At 46.3% G+C, this 18,389-nt stretch overlaps 1 protein-coding gene across 12 annotated transcripts in view; it reads right to left on the bottom strand.

The window, feature by feature from the left end:
* Positions 14,498-18,389, bottom strand: part of TAF5L (TATA-box binding protein associated factor 5 like) — a 31,867-nt gene continuing 27,975 nt past the window's right edge. For all 12 annotated transcript variants that reach the window (XM_013983234.2, XM_021074285.1, XM_021074283.1 and 9 more), the window contains one exon: positions 14,498-16,463. In XM_013983234.2, the coding sequence (XP_013838688.1) occupies positions 15,666-16,463 (798 nt within the window). In that variant the 3' untranslated portion in view covers positions 14,498-15,665. The remainder of the gene's footprint in view (positions 16,464-18,389) is intronic.

Raw genomic sequence — 18,389 nt, 5'->3', positions numbered from 1 at the left:
AGTTTTCTTGGCTAGAATATTTCAGTGTCATCAATACATTAGTGCTGTGTAAGTTAATTTATGAATTGAACACAACCTCAATAAGAATATCAATAATCTTTTCTAAGACCTAATCAATTTGATGCTAAAGTTCATAGGGAAAAATAAACACACAACTAGGAAACCAGGGCCAAAATATATGAAAAAGTATTGACCTTGCTAGTAATTAAGTGCTTATTAATGCCATGAGATACCAGCCTCCCTCTATTAAATTAACCAGTTATAGTAACAAATAAATGAACAAAAATATTTCAAGCAACAAAGACATACTGGATAGCACAGGGAACTGTATTTGATGTCTCGTAATAACCTGGAAAAGAACCTGAAAATACAACAAAGTGATACAGTTATATATAAAAATCAGGGGATTTTTTTGTCTTTTGTTTTGTTAGGGCTGCACCTGAAGCATATAAAAGTTCCCAGGCTAGGGCTCCAATCGTAGCTACAGCTGCCTATGCCACAGCAACTCGGAATCTGAGCCACATCTTCGACCTACACCACAGCTCACTGCAATACCGGGATACTTACAGTCGGCCGGTTAACCGCTGAGCCACAACGGGAACTACTAAAATTCAGTTATATATATAACTGTATCACTTTATTGTACACTGGAACCCTAACACATTATCTTAAATCAACTATAGTTAATTAAAAAAAAACAATGCAGCAAAATATTTAAAAGTGCAATACCCAGTATTGTGGAGAATATAAGGAAATAGCACATTCATACACCCATTGGTAGGATTCCTTTTTGTTTTTTGACCACACTCACAGCATGTGGAAGTTCCTGGGATCAAACCTGAGCCACAGCAGTGACAATGCCAGATACTTAACCCACTGAGTCACCAGGGAGCTCTATTTGTATGTGTGTGTGGAATTCTTAATTGTACAATCCTTCTAGAAGACTAATTGCTAATGTTTTTTAAACCTTGACACATATATTTCCTTTTAATGTCCTACTTCAGACTCAGTATGAGGAAAGTGTTAGGGAGGTACATCAACCTGAATGGCCCACAGTTAAAGCTTGAGAAAATGAATTATGGTACCTCCCTACAGTGGGCTCTGTTGGGATCATTGAAAATCATGCAGAAGAATATTTAATGAAAAGAGAAAATATTCATGACATGTTGCTGAAGAAAGATGACATTAGGAGTTCCCATCCTGGCTCAGTGTTTGACGAGTCTGACTAGGGTCCATGGGGACGCAGGTTTGATCCCTTGGCCTCACTCATTTGGTTGGGGATCCGGCCAGTGCAGCTCTAAAAAGACAAAAGACAAAAAAAAAAAAGAAAGAAAAGAAAGATGACAATAGCATCTTTGGAATGATTCTGACTTTGCAAATGAAAACAATGGTTAAACACTACAGTTTTCTTCTAGGTGGTGTGGTTACCTATAATTCTAATACTTCTCTTTGTGCCTTCAATAAAAAGAACGCACCCCCACCTTTTTTTTTTGTCTTTTTAGGGCCACACCCACGGCATATGGAGGTTCCCAGGCTAGGGTTCTTTTTTTTTTTTTTTTTTGTTGTTGTTGTTGTTGCTATTTCTTGGGCCGCTCCCACGGCATATGGAGGTTCCCAGGCTAGGGGTTGAATCATCGGAGCTGTAGCCACTGGCCTACGCCAGAGCCACAGCAACGCGGGATCCGAACCGCGTCTGCAACCTATACCACAGCTCACGGCAACGCCGGATCGTTAACCCACTGAGCAAGGGCAGGGTTCGAACCTGCAACCTCATGGTTCCTAGTCGGATTCATTAACCACTGCGCCACGACGGGAACTCCCAGGCTAGGGTTCTAATCGGAGCTGCAGCTTCCAGCCACAGCCCAGCCACAGCAACACCAGATCTGAGCCGAGTCTGCGACCTACACCACAGCTCGCGGCAACGCTGGATCCTTAACCCACTGAGCAAGGCCAGGGATTGAACCCGCAACCTCAGGTTCCTAATCTGATTCGTTAACCATGGAGCCATGACAGGAACTCCAAAAGAACCCTCTTTTAATTAAAGAAGACAACCTCCCTAATCAAATATTTGACATTAGGAGGCATCTGCTGTTTGCATTTTCCTAAGCAGCAGTGTTTCACTCCACCCTCAGCGGTGCTTGGGGGGTGAGGGGAATATGCAAACTGGGGTGCTGTCTTTTTTGGACAGCTTATAATTTTCCTTAGGCTTAATCAGTAAGGATCATAATACCTATTTACAAACCAGGCACTTCCTTTGTTCTCCTGGCTATCAGCCTGCATTGGCAGCAGTTTCCAAGTAGGTTCCTTGTATATGGTTCCAAAGGATGTTGGTGGGCTTGATGAAATTGGGGAAAAAAGCAAGCAGTGTTTCAGCAGCTAAATATGTTTTTGGAAGTAGCTGTTAAAGTTTAATTTTCAAAAAGCTACAAAGCATGACTATCTCATATAAATGTAAAATCAATATGTGTACAAGATTGATTAACTAAGTCATTAATGAGGGGACAAGCAGGATGGTAAATTTGGTCCAAGGAGCATTTGAGGAAGAAGAGTCCTTATGTTAATCAGGAAAGACTTTTTTTCCTTTCTTGGCCACCCCAAGACATGTGGTGTTCCATGGCATTTATGACCTACATGGCAGTTGTGGCAACGCTGAATCCTTTAACCCACTGGGCAGGGCCAGGATTGAACCTGCATACTGGCTATGCAGAGATGCCGCCTTCCTGCTATGCTACAGCAGGAACTCCAATAAAAACATTTTTTAATGTAGAATGAAATTACTCCATTAGTACAAATAGGCTAATTTCCCACAGAACAATAAATGATACTTGGGGAGTTATTTCTAAGACGAATATCATTTGCTGTGCTATTAGCTTTCTTCAAGTTAATCTCCTTTAAAGTTGTAAAATAGCCTAATCAATACTAGGTAGCCAGTAGAGCAAAGGATTTGCTAGCAAGCTTTCTAGAAACTTTGAGCTGGACACTGAAACCACACCTGGTAATCCTTTTTGTCTATTTCCAAATTTTGCATAACTTTTCTTTCTTTTTTGGAGGTTCCCAGACTAGGGGTCGAATTGGAACTACAGCTGCCAGTCTACGTCACAGCCACAGCCACGTCAGATCCAGGCCAAGTCTGAGACCTACACCACAGCTCACGGCAACACCGGATCCTTAACCCACTGATCGAGGCCAGGAATCAAACCCTTGACCTCACGGATGCTAGTCAGATTCATTTCAGCTCAGCCACGACAGGAACACCCATGGATAGCTTTTCTTAATAAGCAGCTTCAGCCAAGGTTAAGCATGTCCCCTTCCCACTGGGTGTCTTCAGTTAACACCTTAATATGTGGATAACTTTGTATGTTAAACAAGCAGGATTTGTCGCACTCGAAACTCAATTTTTGTCCCCCCAGCCCTTATAATGTTTATTGAGCAGAGATAGCCTTCCTTTATCCCTGAAATAAAAATCAGACAGGCACAATGATTTCCTACTTTTCTTAGGCAGCCCGCAGTTCTTTGGTACCCAAACTCCTTTCCTCCCCTGCTGGGTCAGGGCGGGAGAGTGGCTTGCTCACTATTTCCTGGTCTTGCTGTCTGCCTCTTCTTCTCTCCCAGTCTTCCTGCACCTGCATAATCCCCTCCCTCTGGGACCTCTGACGGGCCCCCCATGTAAGCTGAGCAGAAAGACCCCACCCCATGGGCCTGGAGAATGGTGGCTGGCAGGCCATACCCACTTCTGCCCTTTGGTTCTTGGACCCCTGCATCCTTTCTGTCAGAGATGCTGCCGTTAAGAGGGCTTGGTCTCAGTGCACATGACCGGGAGGACGGCATCTCATCCTTGCAGAGGATTGTTTCCAGATGGACCCCTCAGCTGCGCCAGGGCCAAGGCCTTCTAGTACAGTATCATACTTGCTTGGGGTGGGGCAGGATGCCCAAGAGGGTCTCCAGGTTGAATGCTAGGTGGATTGGGCACTTCAGAAGCCCCCACATGCAGTGCTGGCCGAGACTCTGTGAGAACCAAAGGCAATTCTGCCCGGAATCAGTGTGCATTCCTATAAGGACAAATTCTAGAACTTTCCAGGATACTATAAACTTGTCACTAAGTGGTTGGTTGGTTTTTTCAGAAAACAGTGCCACAGTAGGAACTTGAGGATGTTTCAGTTGCTGGTGATTGGACATTCAGAGGCAGGGGAAGCTAGATCAGCCTTGGGGAGGGGGAGTCCTGCAATTGGGCCACCTGTCAGCCGGCCAGCTATTTTTGTGTCCATCTTCCCAGGTCTGGGGTGGCTGATGACAAAGGCTGGCTAACATGAGCAGGCTGAGTTGTTCTGTCTAGGCTTCCTGCTGGGCATGGCATGCCCACTCTGTGCCCATGCCCCAACATCCACCACGTAGGGGTCCTCCACCCTAGTCCTGTCCTTGGTCTTCCAGGTCCTAGCCATATCACTCACCACTGCCCATGACCCCATATATATTTCTATCTTGAGCTGCTTTTCCTTTCACACAACCAGGTACATAGCCCATTAGGAAGATCTCCACTTTCCACTGTCTTTTAAGGTCATTCCTGAATGTGCCTACAGTGTAGCTACCATCTATTTTTTTGCTTGAGCCAACCCCTCATAAAGTGAGTTTGGGCAGATTTTTTCCTGCTTCAACTGGTTGTATGAGACCCCCCCTCCCCCGCACCCATGAAAACTAAGGGAGGGTAGGAGTGCAGCCTTGGTTGGTGGCAGGGAATCTGGCTATCTGCTCACACTGCTCATGTGTGCTGCCCTGTTCTGCTTGGGCTCAATTTGGATGTAACATCTTGCAGTGGAGGGTCTCTGGGCTCACTGGATCCTACGAGTTGATGAGTCTGATAGATGCTCACTGCCCAGGTCTTTTTCTTTTTTTCTTTCTTTCTTTTTTTTTTTTTGTCTTTTTAGGTCCCACCTATGGCATATGGAGGTTCCCGGGCTAAGGGTGGAGTCAGAGCTGTAGCTGCTGGCCTGCGCCTCAGCTACAGCAATGTCAGATCTGAGCCACATATGCAACCTACACCACAGCTCACGGTGATGCCAGATCCCCAACCCCCTGAGTGAGGCCAGGGCTAGAACCTGCGTCTTCATGGATACTAGTCAGATTCATTTCCACTGAGCCATGATAGGAGCTCCTGCCCAGGTCTTGATGGCAGTGCTGATGGAGGGCCACTTGGGGTCTATGGTCAGAACTTCAATGCCCTCCAGGGCCCTGTACCATAATCAGGAGCTATTTTTCAAGCAACAGGTAGGACGGGTTTGTTCTGGAGCCTGGGCCTACATGGTCCTCCCTGTCGAGCTGGCCATTAGAGCATCTTGGTTTCAGGTCCACTAGTTTTGGTCCTGTTAGATCGTGTGGCCCAAGCCGAATGCCTTTGCCTACAGCCTGGCCTGCTGAAGGGCTCTGTCCTGCTCCATTTGAAGTGGTGCCTTTTGTGTTACCTGGTGTAGGGACTAGAGGGGTTGTCCTAAAGGTAAAATGTGTCACCTTCAGGATCCAAAGAGTCTCTCTCTTTGTGGAGAACGATGCCTAGCATGAGCATCCCAACATGCCCCTGACCACCACACCTCTAGGCACCAGCCTGGTGGAGGATGAGCCTCTGAATCTTTGCCTGGATTATCTCCGTGTCTTCCCAAGCCTCCAGCTTGCTGGCCACCGCTTGCTTGCCCATGTGAACTGGAGATGGGCAATTGCCATCAGCCTCTACATGGATGGAATCATGAGCCAGTGCAGCTGCTGACCCTCAACACCCCCAGAAAGAGCTCAGGGTGAAGATCAGGAGTGAGGCTCTGGGGAAACTGGCAGCACAGGACTTCAGGTAGTTAGATATTTTCAGGAGAAGATTTTATGAGCCCAATCTTGGCATGTCCTCATATCAAGAAAAGCACTACAATCCTTCATGGTGATGTCTGCTCCTCATGACTAGCAGTGACCTTCATGAGACCAGCAGCAACTTTCTATGAAATGTGTGCTTGGTTGCATGTCCCTCCTCCTTCACCACAATCATAAATATTCTGACGTTCCCCCTTGCCTTTTTGGAGTGGTTTCTCAGAACTCTCTGAATGCTGCCTCCCAGGCTCTGGTCCTCATTTTCCCCCAGATAAAACTGATCTCTCAACTTTTAGGTTGTGCATTTTTTTTTTTTTTAGTCAACACCAGCTGGACCAGCTTGATGTCAGCACTGTATGGAATTTACCTGGAAAGGTTGGCCACCTTCTCAAGGGTTGGGTCAGGCACGTAAAATGGTAGAAAAACATATGTCACCAACATCAAAGTACGTGGTCTTAAAGCAGTACAAGAATGATTAAGGAAAATATTTTGCCAACTTTCTGCTTTTGTCTGGGACCAAATCATCAGATCAGGTAACATATAACATGACAAAATGAGCTAAGTTTTAGATGAAGTGTTGAAATTTGCCATTAAACTTGATTTTGAGCATTGTTTTAAATCAATTGTAAGAAAGAACTTAGTTTTTCCTTAATAGGCTAGATCTAGGGCATTGATGTTCACAGGAATTTCTTGAATATTTGGGCACATTTATCAAGAAAAAAACCAGAGTTCCCGTCGTGGCGCAGTGGTTAACGAATCCAACTAGGAACCATGAGGTTTCGGGTTCGATCCCTGCCCTTGCTCAGTGGGTTAAAGATCCGGCGTTGCTGTGAGCTGTGGTGTAGGTTGCAGACGTGGCTTGGATCCTGTGTTGCTGCGGCTCTGGCGTAGGCCGGTGTTTACAGCTCCGATTAGACCCCTAGCATGGGAACCTCCATATGCCACGGGAGCGGCCCAAGAAATGGCAAAAGAAAAAAAGAAAAAAAAACAATTTACTGCGCAGGCTTAGCAAACGTTAGTATTCAACCTACCTGCAAACATTTCCGGTATCTGAGTACCTCTAGTCATAAGGCTGACCTCTCTATTAACTGACAAAATGGAGATATCAGTTGAAATCTGAAAGTGCAAAAATATCCCCCCCCCACATCAAACAGTCCTAATAAATTCTTCTAGATGTGGGCGCCACCTATGAATATTTAAAAGGCTTAGCTGACGTAGCACTGAGTGTAATACATCTCTTAACACTATCTTAAAATTCCTGGACACACTTAACATGATACCCTTTGCGTGTGCAGGATTCTGCATCAGTAGACAAGGCTGCATCACTCCGGCTGACCTGTGGAAAGTATTGTAGGTATTTGTTTTTCGTTAATAGGCTAGATCTACAGTATCACAGTTCATAGGAGTGTCTTGAGGTGCTGCGCACACTTGCAAGGAACAGGTAGATCTGAAGAGAACACCACCAACATTCAACCTATAAGCAAATGTTTCAGCTTAATGTTGTCTGAGTACCTGCTAGGACTTACGCTTCTCTCACCTGAAAATTGGAGGGACCAGTTGGGTACCAGCAATATTTGGTTTATCATAGCATCTCCGGCATCCAGCAGTGTAAGTGGTGGCTTTTATTATGATCCTCTGTTCCCTTCTTTTATCAACTCCCTTCCTTTCCTCCCCAGCCCCAAATGTCGCAGATACCAAAAGAAGGATATTTCTCAAAAAGTCTCTTTGTATTTACCATAGCTTTGTTTTGGCTTAACACTGATTTTAACCTAAGAGCCAGTCAGTCCTGCTGCTACACTGTGGGACCCCGTAGAGAAGAAACGCCTTCCATCTCCTCAAGGGGTTCATCCCTCAGGGTTTCCCAAGAAGGTAAAAGGATGGAGGGAGAGAGGGAAGGTCTCTGGGACATTCTTTCCAAAGGGCGTGTTCTACCCACTGGCTCTAAGAACTATGTCATCAGAACATAAGCCCAAAAATAGAGAAAAGGAGAAGGGACATGAACTCCTGGCCAGCCTCCATTATTTCAGTGTCGCTCCCAGCGCAGTAGAGCTGATGAGACAGTGCGGGGATGTGCGGCGGCTGAAGGGAATCGTAGGGGTCCTGCAAAGGCGTGGCTTTGTATGGCGGCTGGGAGGGGCTCTGCACGCAGCAGAGGGCAGTTTCCGGCCTCCTCGCGGCAGCCCGCTGGCCCCCACCACCACGCCCCCTCCACACACTTCGTGAGCGCCGCCCCCCGCAGCTGGAAGGAAGCCCGGCTGGGTCCTCATTGTTGGGGCCCGGGGGTAGAGGGGGGTGGTGGTAGAGTTGCGTCCAGAGTCCGCGCTCCGATGCTCTGCGCGCAGGTGGGTGGACCCCACCCCTCACACAGTCGTATGTTGGATGTTCATAAGCTTTGCCATGTTTGGGGACTTCTTAGCAAGGACTGAAAAGGCAGGAGGCTTCAAAACAAAGTGGGGACTGGCTAAGAGAGCAAGATAGGAAATGAAGGGGGTTCTCCAAGGAGTGGGCTAAACTTTGGGACGGCAGATCCTCAACAGGACTGGAATCTAGGGAACTCTTTCTTTTTTGAGGATTAAAAGGGTTAAAATTAAAGAGAAGTATTTATTTTCTTATTTTTGCTTTTTAGGGCCGCATGCGCGGCATATGGAAGTTCCCAGGCTAGGAATAAGATATGGGCCTATGCCACAGCCCCAGGAACCCCGGATCAGAGCTGCATCTGCGACTTACATCACAGCTCCCGGCACTGCTGGATACCAGGTCCATCGATCCAGGCCAGGGATCAAACCTGTGTCCTCATGGATATTGTCAGATTCGCTTCTACTGTGCCACAACTGGAAACCTATGGTTCCTTATTTTTAAAGCCACTTGGAGTCATATTTCTGTCGCCAGTAGCAGAAAGCACCCTAGTGAATACAACTCTGGAATCCACATGATGGGGCCCTGCCTGCCTATCCCTCTAAAGTCCTATCTGATGTCTTCACTTGGTTCTCTCATTAAGCACATTGTTACCACTGAGCCGAGAGGGGAACTCCCTCCTCTAGTATTTTCATTACCATAAATGGCAACCCTACCCACCACACTGCTCAGTGTTAGCAACCTGGGGGTCATCAGGATTTCTTTCTTCTTTTCTCCCCATCCACCGGGGACAGAGTCTAGACAAATCCACCTCTGAGATACTCACGGGATAGTCCCCTTTTCTCCACATGCACTGTGGCTCCTCTGGTCCATGTCATCCTCCTCTCCCCTCTGCACAACTGCAATGATCTTAACTGCCCGGCTCCCATGCCCTCAATCTATGTTCCTTACAGCTGCCAGGGATTTTTTTTTAAAAATCTGTCACTATTGCATCTTCTATAGTGTAGCAGTTAAAAGAGTGGACCACGGAGTAGGACAGATGGGCTGGCTCTTGATTGCAACACAAGACATTACCTCGAAGCCTGTGCAAGCTCTGGATCCGGGCACTTAGCTGAATGCCTGTCTCAAGGTCGGTGAGGAGTAGGTTCATCTGAAGGCTTGGCCAATAGCCCAGCCTTCTGGCTGTTGGCAGAACTAGGTCCTCACCAGCCTTTGGTTGGAGACCACTCTGTAGGCCAGCTGTCCTCATGGCAGCTGGCTTTCACCCCTCAGCTGTATCCTGGTGTTTGGCAGCCTGGGCTCAGTAAATGTTGCTTAGTTATCCTGATGTCAAATTCTAGTTTTGCATATGGTGTCTATATGTGCTCCTGGTGCCAATGATATTAAGGTGGGAAATGGGCTGCTTCCCTTCCCTGTTCTACATCCTCCATTGGCTTCCATCCCACCTGGGGTAAAAGCCAAAATCCTTATGGTGCCCAGAACCTGGCCAGTCAACCGTACTCAGTTATGCCGTGGTCCTTACACACGCCGCCTCAGCCCCCTGGGCTTCTCTGAGTGCATCCCTTCTCTTCTGAACTCTGCCTGGCTAACTCCTACTTACCCTCCAGGTCTCAGCTTAATTACTGCTTCTTCAGGGAGGCCTTCCTTGCATGCTTGACCTAGATTAGACCACTGGGTCTGTTCTTCCATAGCATCCAATATAGCATTCACTACAGACTGAAATTATATCCACATATGTACAGTATTATTTGATTAATATATGCCTCCCTTTCTAAACCCAAAACTCCAGCCAAGGACTAAATCACTTATTACGCTCACCAGTGTCTGTGTACCCACTAATACAAGCTCCCATCAGAACAGACACTCACATATTATATATACATATATATATATATATATATTTTTTTTTAGGAGTTTTGGTCAATCATGGGCGGGAGTTCTTCAGTGGGTAAAACTCACAAGGAAGATTTGCATTCCTTAAGCACCATAGTGAAGATTTTCTGTGACCACAAAGCAGTTTGAGTCATCTGGCTGCTCTGCAGGTGTCACTAACAATGCAGTTTTGTTGTGGGTTAGGCAGAGACATAAGGGACACTTTTCTACAACCTGCAACTGAAGGACAAGTTGAAGAACAGACTAATCTTTTAATCTATGTACTTAAATACCAACCTGGCAATATCAAATTAGAAGCCTGGAGTTCCCGTCGTGGCGCAGTGGTTAACGAATCCGACTAGGAACCATGAGGTTGCAGGTTCGAACCCTGCCCTTGCTCAGTGGGTTAACGATCCGGCGTTGCCGTGAGCTGTGGTGTAGGTTGCAGACGCGGCTTGGATCCCGCGTTGCTGTGGCTCTGGCATAGGCCAGCAGCTACAGCTCCGATTGGACCCCTAGCCTGGGAACCTCCATATGCCGCAGGAGCGGCCCAATAAATAGCAAAAAGACAATAAATAAATAAATAAATAAATAAAATAGAAGCCTACATACACATTTTTTTTTTATATAACCAAAACATTTAATTTTTGTCTTTTTGTCTTTTCTAGGGCTGGGGCTGCACTCCCAGCACATGGAGGTTCCCAGGCTAGGGGTCCAACCGGAGCTATAGCTGCCCCCCTATGCCAGAGCCACAGCAATGCTAGATCCGAGCTGCATCTGTGATCTACACCACAGCTCATGGAAACGCCGGATCCTTAACCCACTGAGCAAGGCCAGGGATGGAACCCGCAACCTCATGGTTCCTAGTTGGATTCGTTAACCACTGAGCCACAACAGGAACTTCTATCCGAGACTTTTTTTTTTTTTTTTTTTTTTTTGTCTTTTTGCCTTTTCTAGGGCTGCACCCTCGGCATGTGGAGGTTCCCAGGCTAGGGGTCTAATTGGAGCCATTGCCACCAGCCTACACCATAGCCACAGCAACGCAGGATCCGAGCTGCCTCTGCAATCTACACCACAGCTCACGGCAATGCCAGATCCCCAACCCACTGAGCAAGCCAGGGATTGAAACTGCAACCTCATGGTTTCTAGTTGAATTCGTTAACCACTGCACCACGACGGGAACTCCTGCAAGACATTTTTAATACTGGAACAAAATCAATAAAAACTAGTACTCATGGATATCCTTAGAAGCTGGATCTTGAATATAAAAACTTAAAATTTTTCCTGTTTTGTCTCTATTCATTACTTTCCTTGATCCTAATTTTGTCTCTCTTTTGGCTAGTCTGTTGCTAAATTAGAGCCAGATTTTCTGAGCCTGTCAGCCTAAGAAATCTCAGCTATCCCCACCCCATCTTAAACACACTGCAAAGGCTTATTATCATTGTGCTTCAAAATAAAGGAATTTTTTTTAGCTATGTATTAAGGTTTTTCTTACTGCCAGTTCTTGACGCTGCTTGTTGCTGATAATGATTTAGCCAAGAGAAGCATGAGCCTTATAACTATTGCCAGGAACATTGTTATCACTAACCTCAGGTCACCCTTTACCTGGTTCTGTGGGAATGAAGGGAGACAATGGCTTGACACAAGTGCGGACCCTGGAGCCAGACTCCTCTGGCTCAAATCCTGGGTTTGTCAGATGCTAGCTCTAATTGATGACCCTTTGGCAAGTGACTTAGTCCATCAGTGCCTCGGATTCCTCATCTGTAAACTGGGGATAAAAATGGCACTTAACTCATAGGGTTGTTGTGGAGATAAAATCATCTTCATAAAGCTCTTGGAGTGGTTTCTGGCTGATAGTAAGCACTATATATATGCTTATTAAATAACCCATGTATATTCATATTTCCTTCTTGAAGAGTTCTTTAAAAAAGCTTTTCTATCTTCAGGGCTAGACCCTTGAGCTAGAACTTGAGAATACTGAATAGAGATGCTGTATATAACACACGAGACATGTGACCATTCCATATTGGGTATAGATAGATAATACAGTTTTTTTCTGGGTAATTTAGGTATCTCACCTCAAAATGATAATATCTCTAGTCCTGTCTGCTCCACAAGATTGCTCTGAAGATAAAACAATGCCAGAAAGCAACCAGAGAGGGTAAGTAACCATGTTCTTACAAACCCTTGTGGACACAGGCACACACACATACCCTCGTATTTCTAAGATGCTGGGGGAATTGTGAAGGACATTCTACAAAGTTAAAATTACCCGACATTAAAATTAGCTTGAAGGTCCCGTTGTGGCTCAGTGGTTAATCCGACTAGGAACCATGAGGTTGTGGGTTTGATCCCTGGCCTTGCTCAGTGGGTTAAGGAGCCGTGAGCTGTGGTGTAGGTTGCAGATGCGACTCGGATCCCGAGTTGCTGTGGCTGTGGCCGGCGGCTACAGCTCCAATTTGACCCATAGCCTGGGAACCTCCATATGCCACAGGAGCAGCCCAAGAAATAGCAAAAAAAAAAAAAAAAAAAAAAAAAAAAAGAAATTAGCTCAGGAGTTCCCGTTGTGGCTCAGGGGAAATGAACCTGACTAGTAATCAAGAGGACGCAGGTTTAATCCCTGGCCTTGCTCAGTGGGTTAGGGATCCAGCGTTGCTGTGAACTGTGGTGTAGGCTAGCAGCAGAAGCTTTGATTTGCCTGGGAACCTCCATATGCTGTGGAGGTTCCTCCATACTCGGACCTAAAAAATAAAATAAAATTAGTTCAGGGAGTTCCTGGAGTGGCTCAGCAGTTAACAAACCCAACTAACAACCATGAGTTCACGGGCTCGATCCCTGGCCTTGCTCAGTGGGTTAAGGATCCAGCGTTGCTGAGCTGTGGTGTAGGTCGCAGATGCGGCTCAGATCCTGCATTGCTGTGGCTGTGGTGTAGGCCTGTGGCTACAGCTCTGATTCAACCCCTAGCCTGGGAACCTCCATATGCCGCGGGTGCAGCCTAGAAAAGAAAAATAAAAAATAGTTCACAAAAGAAAAAGGCCAAATATGCAGATCATTAAAGAACATGAACTGAAATCACAAAGTATATATATGATCGCAAGTGTGAAGACTGATCTACCTAATGCATTTCCGTGTGTAATCAAAGAAATTCTCCACTGGATTAGGGCATGGGGTCTAACACCCAGTGAGGAGACGGACCTTGTTCCTGGACAGTGACAACCTGGGGGCAGGACTGCAGACTCAGGAGGGTGACATAGGGAGAAAATTCCATTAAAAAAAAAAAAAAAAAAAGAGCAAGTTCTGTTGTGGCTTCAGTGGATTAAGAACCCAATTAATATTCTTGAGAATATGGGTTTGATCCCTGGCCCCACTCAGTGGTTTAAGGATCTGGTGTTGCTATGGCTGTGTGTAGGCCTGCAGCTGCAGCTCTGATTCCACCCCTAGCCTGGGAGCCTTCATATGTTGCAGGTGTGGACCTTAAGAGAAAAAAAAAAAATCTCTGTATTAAAAAAAATCTCACAAAGCCTTTCCAAATCATCCTAAATCAGTGATATTTTCACTTCTGAGAATGATTCAGCCCAATTAAGGGTTTTCGCTGTTTCTAGCACTACATCATGCAATCTAACTTAAGCTCACTTAGTGCTTGAATTCTAGGCTTTACCAGCAGACCATGTGAACGGTGATACTGTCTGGCTAGGTTGCCAAAGATTCTATTTACAATGTCTCAAATATATGGACTTTTATGAAAAAGAAACATTTCCTGTTAATTGACATCTCAGCCTCAAGTAAAAAAAAAAATTAGATTCTTATCTTCCTTTTTAATTTCCTGATACATCTTGGTGTCCTTGCCAGAAAATTGTTTTTATTTTTTTTCTTTTTTGGCTGCCCTGTGGCATATGGAATTCCAGGGCCAGGGATCAGATCTGAGCTGCAGTTGCAACCTATGCCACAGCTGTGGCAACACCAAATCTTTTAATCTGCTGTGCTGGGCCAGGATGGGACCTGTGTCCTGGTGCTGCAGCGATGCCACAGGACCTGTTGCACCACAGAAAATTAGGAGTCCTTTACCTGGAATGGTTCCATAAATGGTTTGAGTCAATGACTCCTTTCTCATGCACCGTAGAGATTTTATAATAGGCTCTTTAAAGAAAACTGAAGTAGGAGCTCAGCAGATGACTCTAGATAGAAACACATGCTGTCTCTGGTCAGCACTGGCAATCTTGGAGGCATAAAAAGTATGAAATGCTGTTGAAAACCCATGTGACTGCCAAGCAGAATCATGAAGCAAACTGAACGAACAGCAGGATGTAACTGTGCACCTCTGGGGAGGCTGGCCTCCGCAGCACTGTTGTCTTGAAGAGGTGGCCAGGTGCCTCCCTGGGACGGCCACACACTCTCCTGCCCTCAGTTTAAAAGAGAGGCCAACACCTTTTTTTTTTTTTTTTTGAAACTAAATACATTTTAATAGAAAACAAAATACAAAATAACTCTTTTCAGAAAACAGAAATATTTAATCCTTTTCCCACAAATTATAAGCTGCTTTATCCTCAGAGCATAGTTTTATATGCGTGTGTTCATATTTAGCATTTGTTTCACAGAGTGTTCATTAAACTGCAATTGCAAAGCAGGAGGTGGGAGGGACAACCTCGGGAGAAAAAGACGCTGGAAGAGCCACACCTCTGAATCACTTGGAAATTCAACATTTTCTAATTCTATCTTTTGACTTATCACTTCAAATTATTTTCATTTCTTTACTACAATCTGTCCTTTCAGGGGAGAGAACTGTTAAAAGAAGTGCAGCCATGAAGACTTTCTTTCCCACCATCGCTGCAGGAGCCCGACTTTTCCAATCAAATCCACCCACCATTTCTGGAAACATGTCAGCTCAGTGATCAGTCTGTCACCCAGAAATGTTCCCTTTCTCCCAATACACTGTGTTATACCAAATTCTCTGAGTTCCCTGAACCTCAAAATTCCAAGTATCACAGCCAGTGCCAGGAGTAAAACCTGAAAGATGAGAGCAGAGAAGGGCCTCTCTGCCAGTGCTAGGTTTCCTCTTCTCAATAATAATAATAATTATAATTATAATAACAATAATAAAAATCCTGGTTCTCTATAATCACGGAAAAGGAAAGACATTTGCCAGGATGGCCCCGCCCCCTTTCCTAGACCCCCGCCCACGTTCCTACCCAGATAGAGTCCCCTCCGCCCAGTGACCCTGCAGCACTGCTGCTGGTGGCCGGGCAAACACCCTCGGACCAAGCACAGCCCCAGCAGGTGAGCGGCATCTTGGCTCCACAGACAGAAAACGAGCAGACACTGGTGGGGGCAGGGGTGGTGGGGGTGGTGGCAGCAGTGGCACATGTGGACATAGGGTGATCTTCGTGATTCTTGACCCCATGCTCTTGATCACCACCCTTCCTCCCCCTGACCTCTGACACTTGGGGGCTGAGCGAAGGGTGGGTGGTGAGCTTGGGAAATCTGCAGGAGCAGGGAAGTGGGGAGCCTTTCACAGTCAGCCAGTGATTCCATCAGTCTGTTCTAAGATTCCGTCTGGAGCCCTAGCCTCGCCCCAGTCCGTTCCATCAGCTACAAAATCAATGTTCCTGATTTTCTTGTGTGATTCCGGTCACCAGCAGGAGGTTGCAGGCCATGAACTGCACGCTCAGCACGTTGCTCATCTGGCCGGTGTAGACGCCCACCAGCTCGCTGGAGGAGCCATCGGTGGGCGCGCTGCAGTGCGTGTTCCGGATGTCCCAGACACGCACTGAATTGTCCATGGAAGCTGACGCGATCAAGCTGCTGTCAGGGCTAAAGGTGAGGCTGGTGATGTTGTCTGTATGGCCTCGCAGCTCTTTGAAGAGGGTCCCAGATGCCAGGTCCCACAGCTTCAGACGCTGGTCCTCGCCTGCCGACGCCAAGTACTTTCCATTGGGGGAGAAGGCCAGAGAGAGCACGGGGCCTCGGTGGCCGGTGAAGAGCCTCACCGAGTTCCCCTGCTGCGCGCTCCACAGCCGGACGGTCTTGTCAGTGGAGCCCGTGGCTAAGTAGTTTGAGTTGGGGTGGAACTTGACGCAGTCCACATCGGCCAGGTGCCCGGCGTAGATCCGCAGTGGGTACGTCCGATCGAAGGACCACAGCCTGGCTGTGCGGTCGTGGGAGCCGCTGGCGAAGTACAGGCTGTATGGGCTAATGTCCACATCCCACACTGGGTAGGCGTGGCCCTGGTACAGCACAGTGTTGGTGAAGCTGCCCAGGTCCCAGTATCGGATGGACATATCTTCAGAGCAGGAGAGCAACCCTGAGCTGTCCGCGAGGAACCGCGTGCTGTACACTGGCCCACAGTGTCCCCGCAGGACCTTCATCTCCGTGCCCACGTCATCGTCCTCATCATCCTGGGAACATGGGGGGATGAGCACATAAGAAAAGAATGTTTAATGTTTGCCATGGAAAACCTAACTCCAGAAACAAAAGGCTTGCTTGGGAAGTAGCACTGGCCCGGCAAAGACTCTGCCTTCAAGGGGGACCCCAGAACTGATTCCTAACTGCATAACCAAGTAGCACATCTTGTATAACTCACAGGTTACTTTCCTTCAATTCATCTTGAAGCCAAGACTGATTTGATTTTTTATCAAATCAAAAGGTACAGAAATGCAGGCTGTTACTGCTGAGTATGGACTGTGGCCCTTACTCCTAGGTGGAGAACAGATTCCAAAAGCCGACCAAAAGGTAGCTTAGGGTAACTTCCACTGATTGTTCTGATACATGTCACTTGAAAGGATCTACTTTTGAATTTATGTTCTTAGATCCTCTACTCTATAGGCAGGTCTTGACCTGTCAGTCTCGGCTGCTGTGGAGGCCACACTGGTCCCTGTTTCTGGTCCATTAGGAAAAACTGACAAGTTTGTCACTCCTACAACTCGGGTCGCTGATGAAGGCAGACATGGTTTCACTTCAAAAGCTGTACAGAACCACTGGGGATGTTTAGCCAAAAATAAAACCTGGATATATCAGAATCAGTAGTAAGCAGAAAGATGCAATTATCAATAAATTACACTCACACCCTATGACCAGGCAAAAACTGCTGGTGTCCCAAAACATATAAAAGTTTTCAATCTGACTTTCTGGAGGGTCTCAAATCTTTTCCCAAAGTAACAAATGAGGCATGAATTCAGAATTGCTTAAACAGAGCCAAGTGACTCATGTGATTCTTGGAAATAAATTTCTACATGTGGGGACATAAAAGAGGATTCATGACACTGGGGGAAGTCCCCATCTCTTCCTCTCCCCACAAGTACACCATCTGTGTTCAAATCCATTTTCCCTTCCTTCTCTCACAGACAAGCTGCTAAAACTACGGCTGTCTCCAACTTGGAATGCATAAATTGAGTTTTAATTAAACACTAGAAGAATAAGGAGTAAGATGAAGCTACTTGAACCAATTGGCTTTGTTGGCTAAGAAAGAACTATTTTTGTGAGCCTTTGTACAAGAAAAGGGAATCTTTTTAACTTCTATTTAGAACTATTAAATTCAAAATAGAATGAACACCTCCATGTGTACATATTTGAGAATAGTTGAGAAAAAAGAAACATCGATGTCCATGAACATACAAAATGGCTATTCCAGACTCAACACTGAAAAATCTCAAGCATTTGGGAGCTTAAGGGTCTACTGAGTGTTACCAAGAATATCAGTAATTTTCCTTTCCAGAGAGGTTATGACAACACTTTCAAATTTCAAGAATGACTCACTGCTCTACCCCAGAGAGTTGATATAAGAGCTGTGGGGCAGAACCCCCCTCCCCAGATGGATTACACAAAAGATTCTCTGAAAGTCAACAGCGGATTAAAGGGCACATTACTATCTCTGAGGCTTAATTGGTCTACACTGGAGCAGGAAGTTACAGACATGGGTTTTCACCTTCTTAGTGGGGCCTCTGGGTGGAGAGAGGAAGCTGCACCAGGAGTCAGGATGCACTTCCGAGGGGTGCCCACCACTGTCCTTAGCCTGAGGAAAAGTGCCTGGGTGACTCCATAAACCAAGAAATGGGGAAACCAGAGCATTTCTGCTGGCTATCCCTATCAGCTGCTTGCCAGGACCACAGCTTAAAATAGCCTGGCCACATCTTCTTCTGTGGCTCAACCCAGTCCCACAAGGGCCTCAGCACAGCTGAGCTGAAAGACTGAACCAGCAGCAGATGTACACATGCCCAATCCCTCAGCCCCCCACCCCATGCTAAAAGGACAACACCCCAAAGTCCTTACAACCGTCTGAACACCCCACTGTAAAATCCTATTTGGGATGCATCCCACATGCAGCC

Source organism: Sus scrofa, chromosome 14 (genome assembly GCF_000003025.6).
Source record: "Sus scrofa isolate TJ Tabasco breed Duroc chromosome 14, Sscrofa11.1, whole genome shotgun sequence".
NCBI lineage: Eukaryota > Metazoa > Chordata > Mammalia > Artiodactyla > Suidae > Sus > Sus scrofa.
This window is presented reverse-complemented; position numbering and strand designations above follow the sequence as displayed.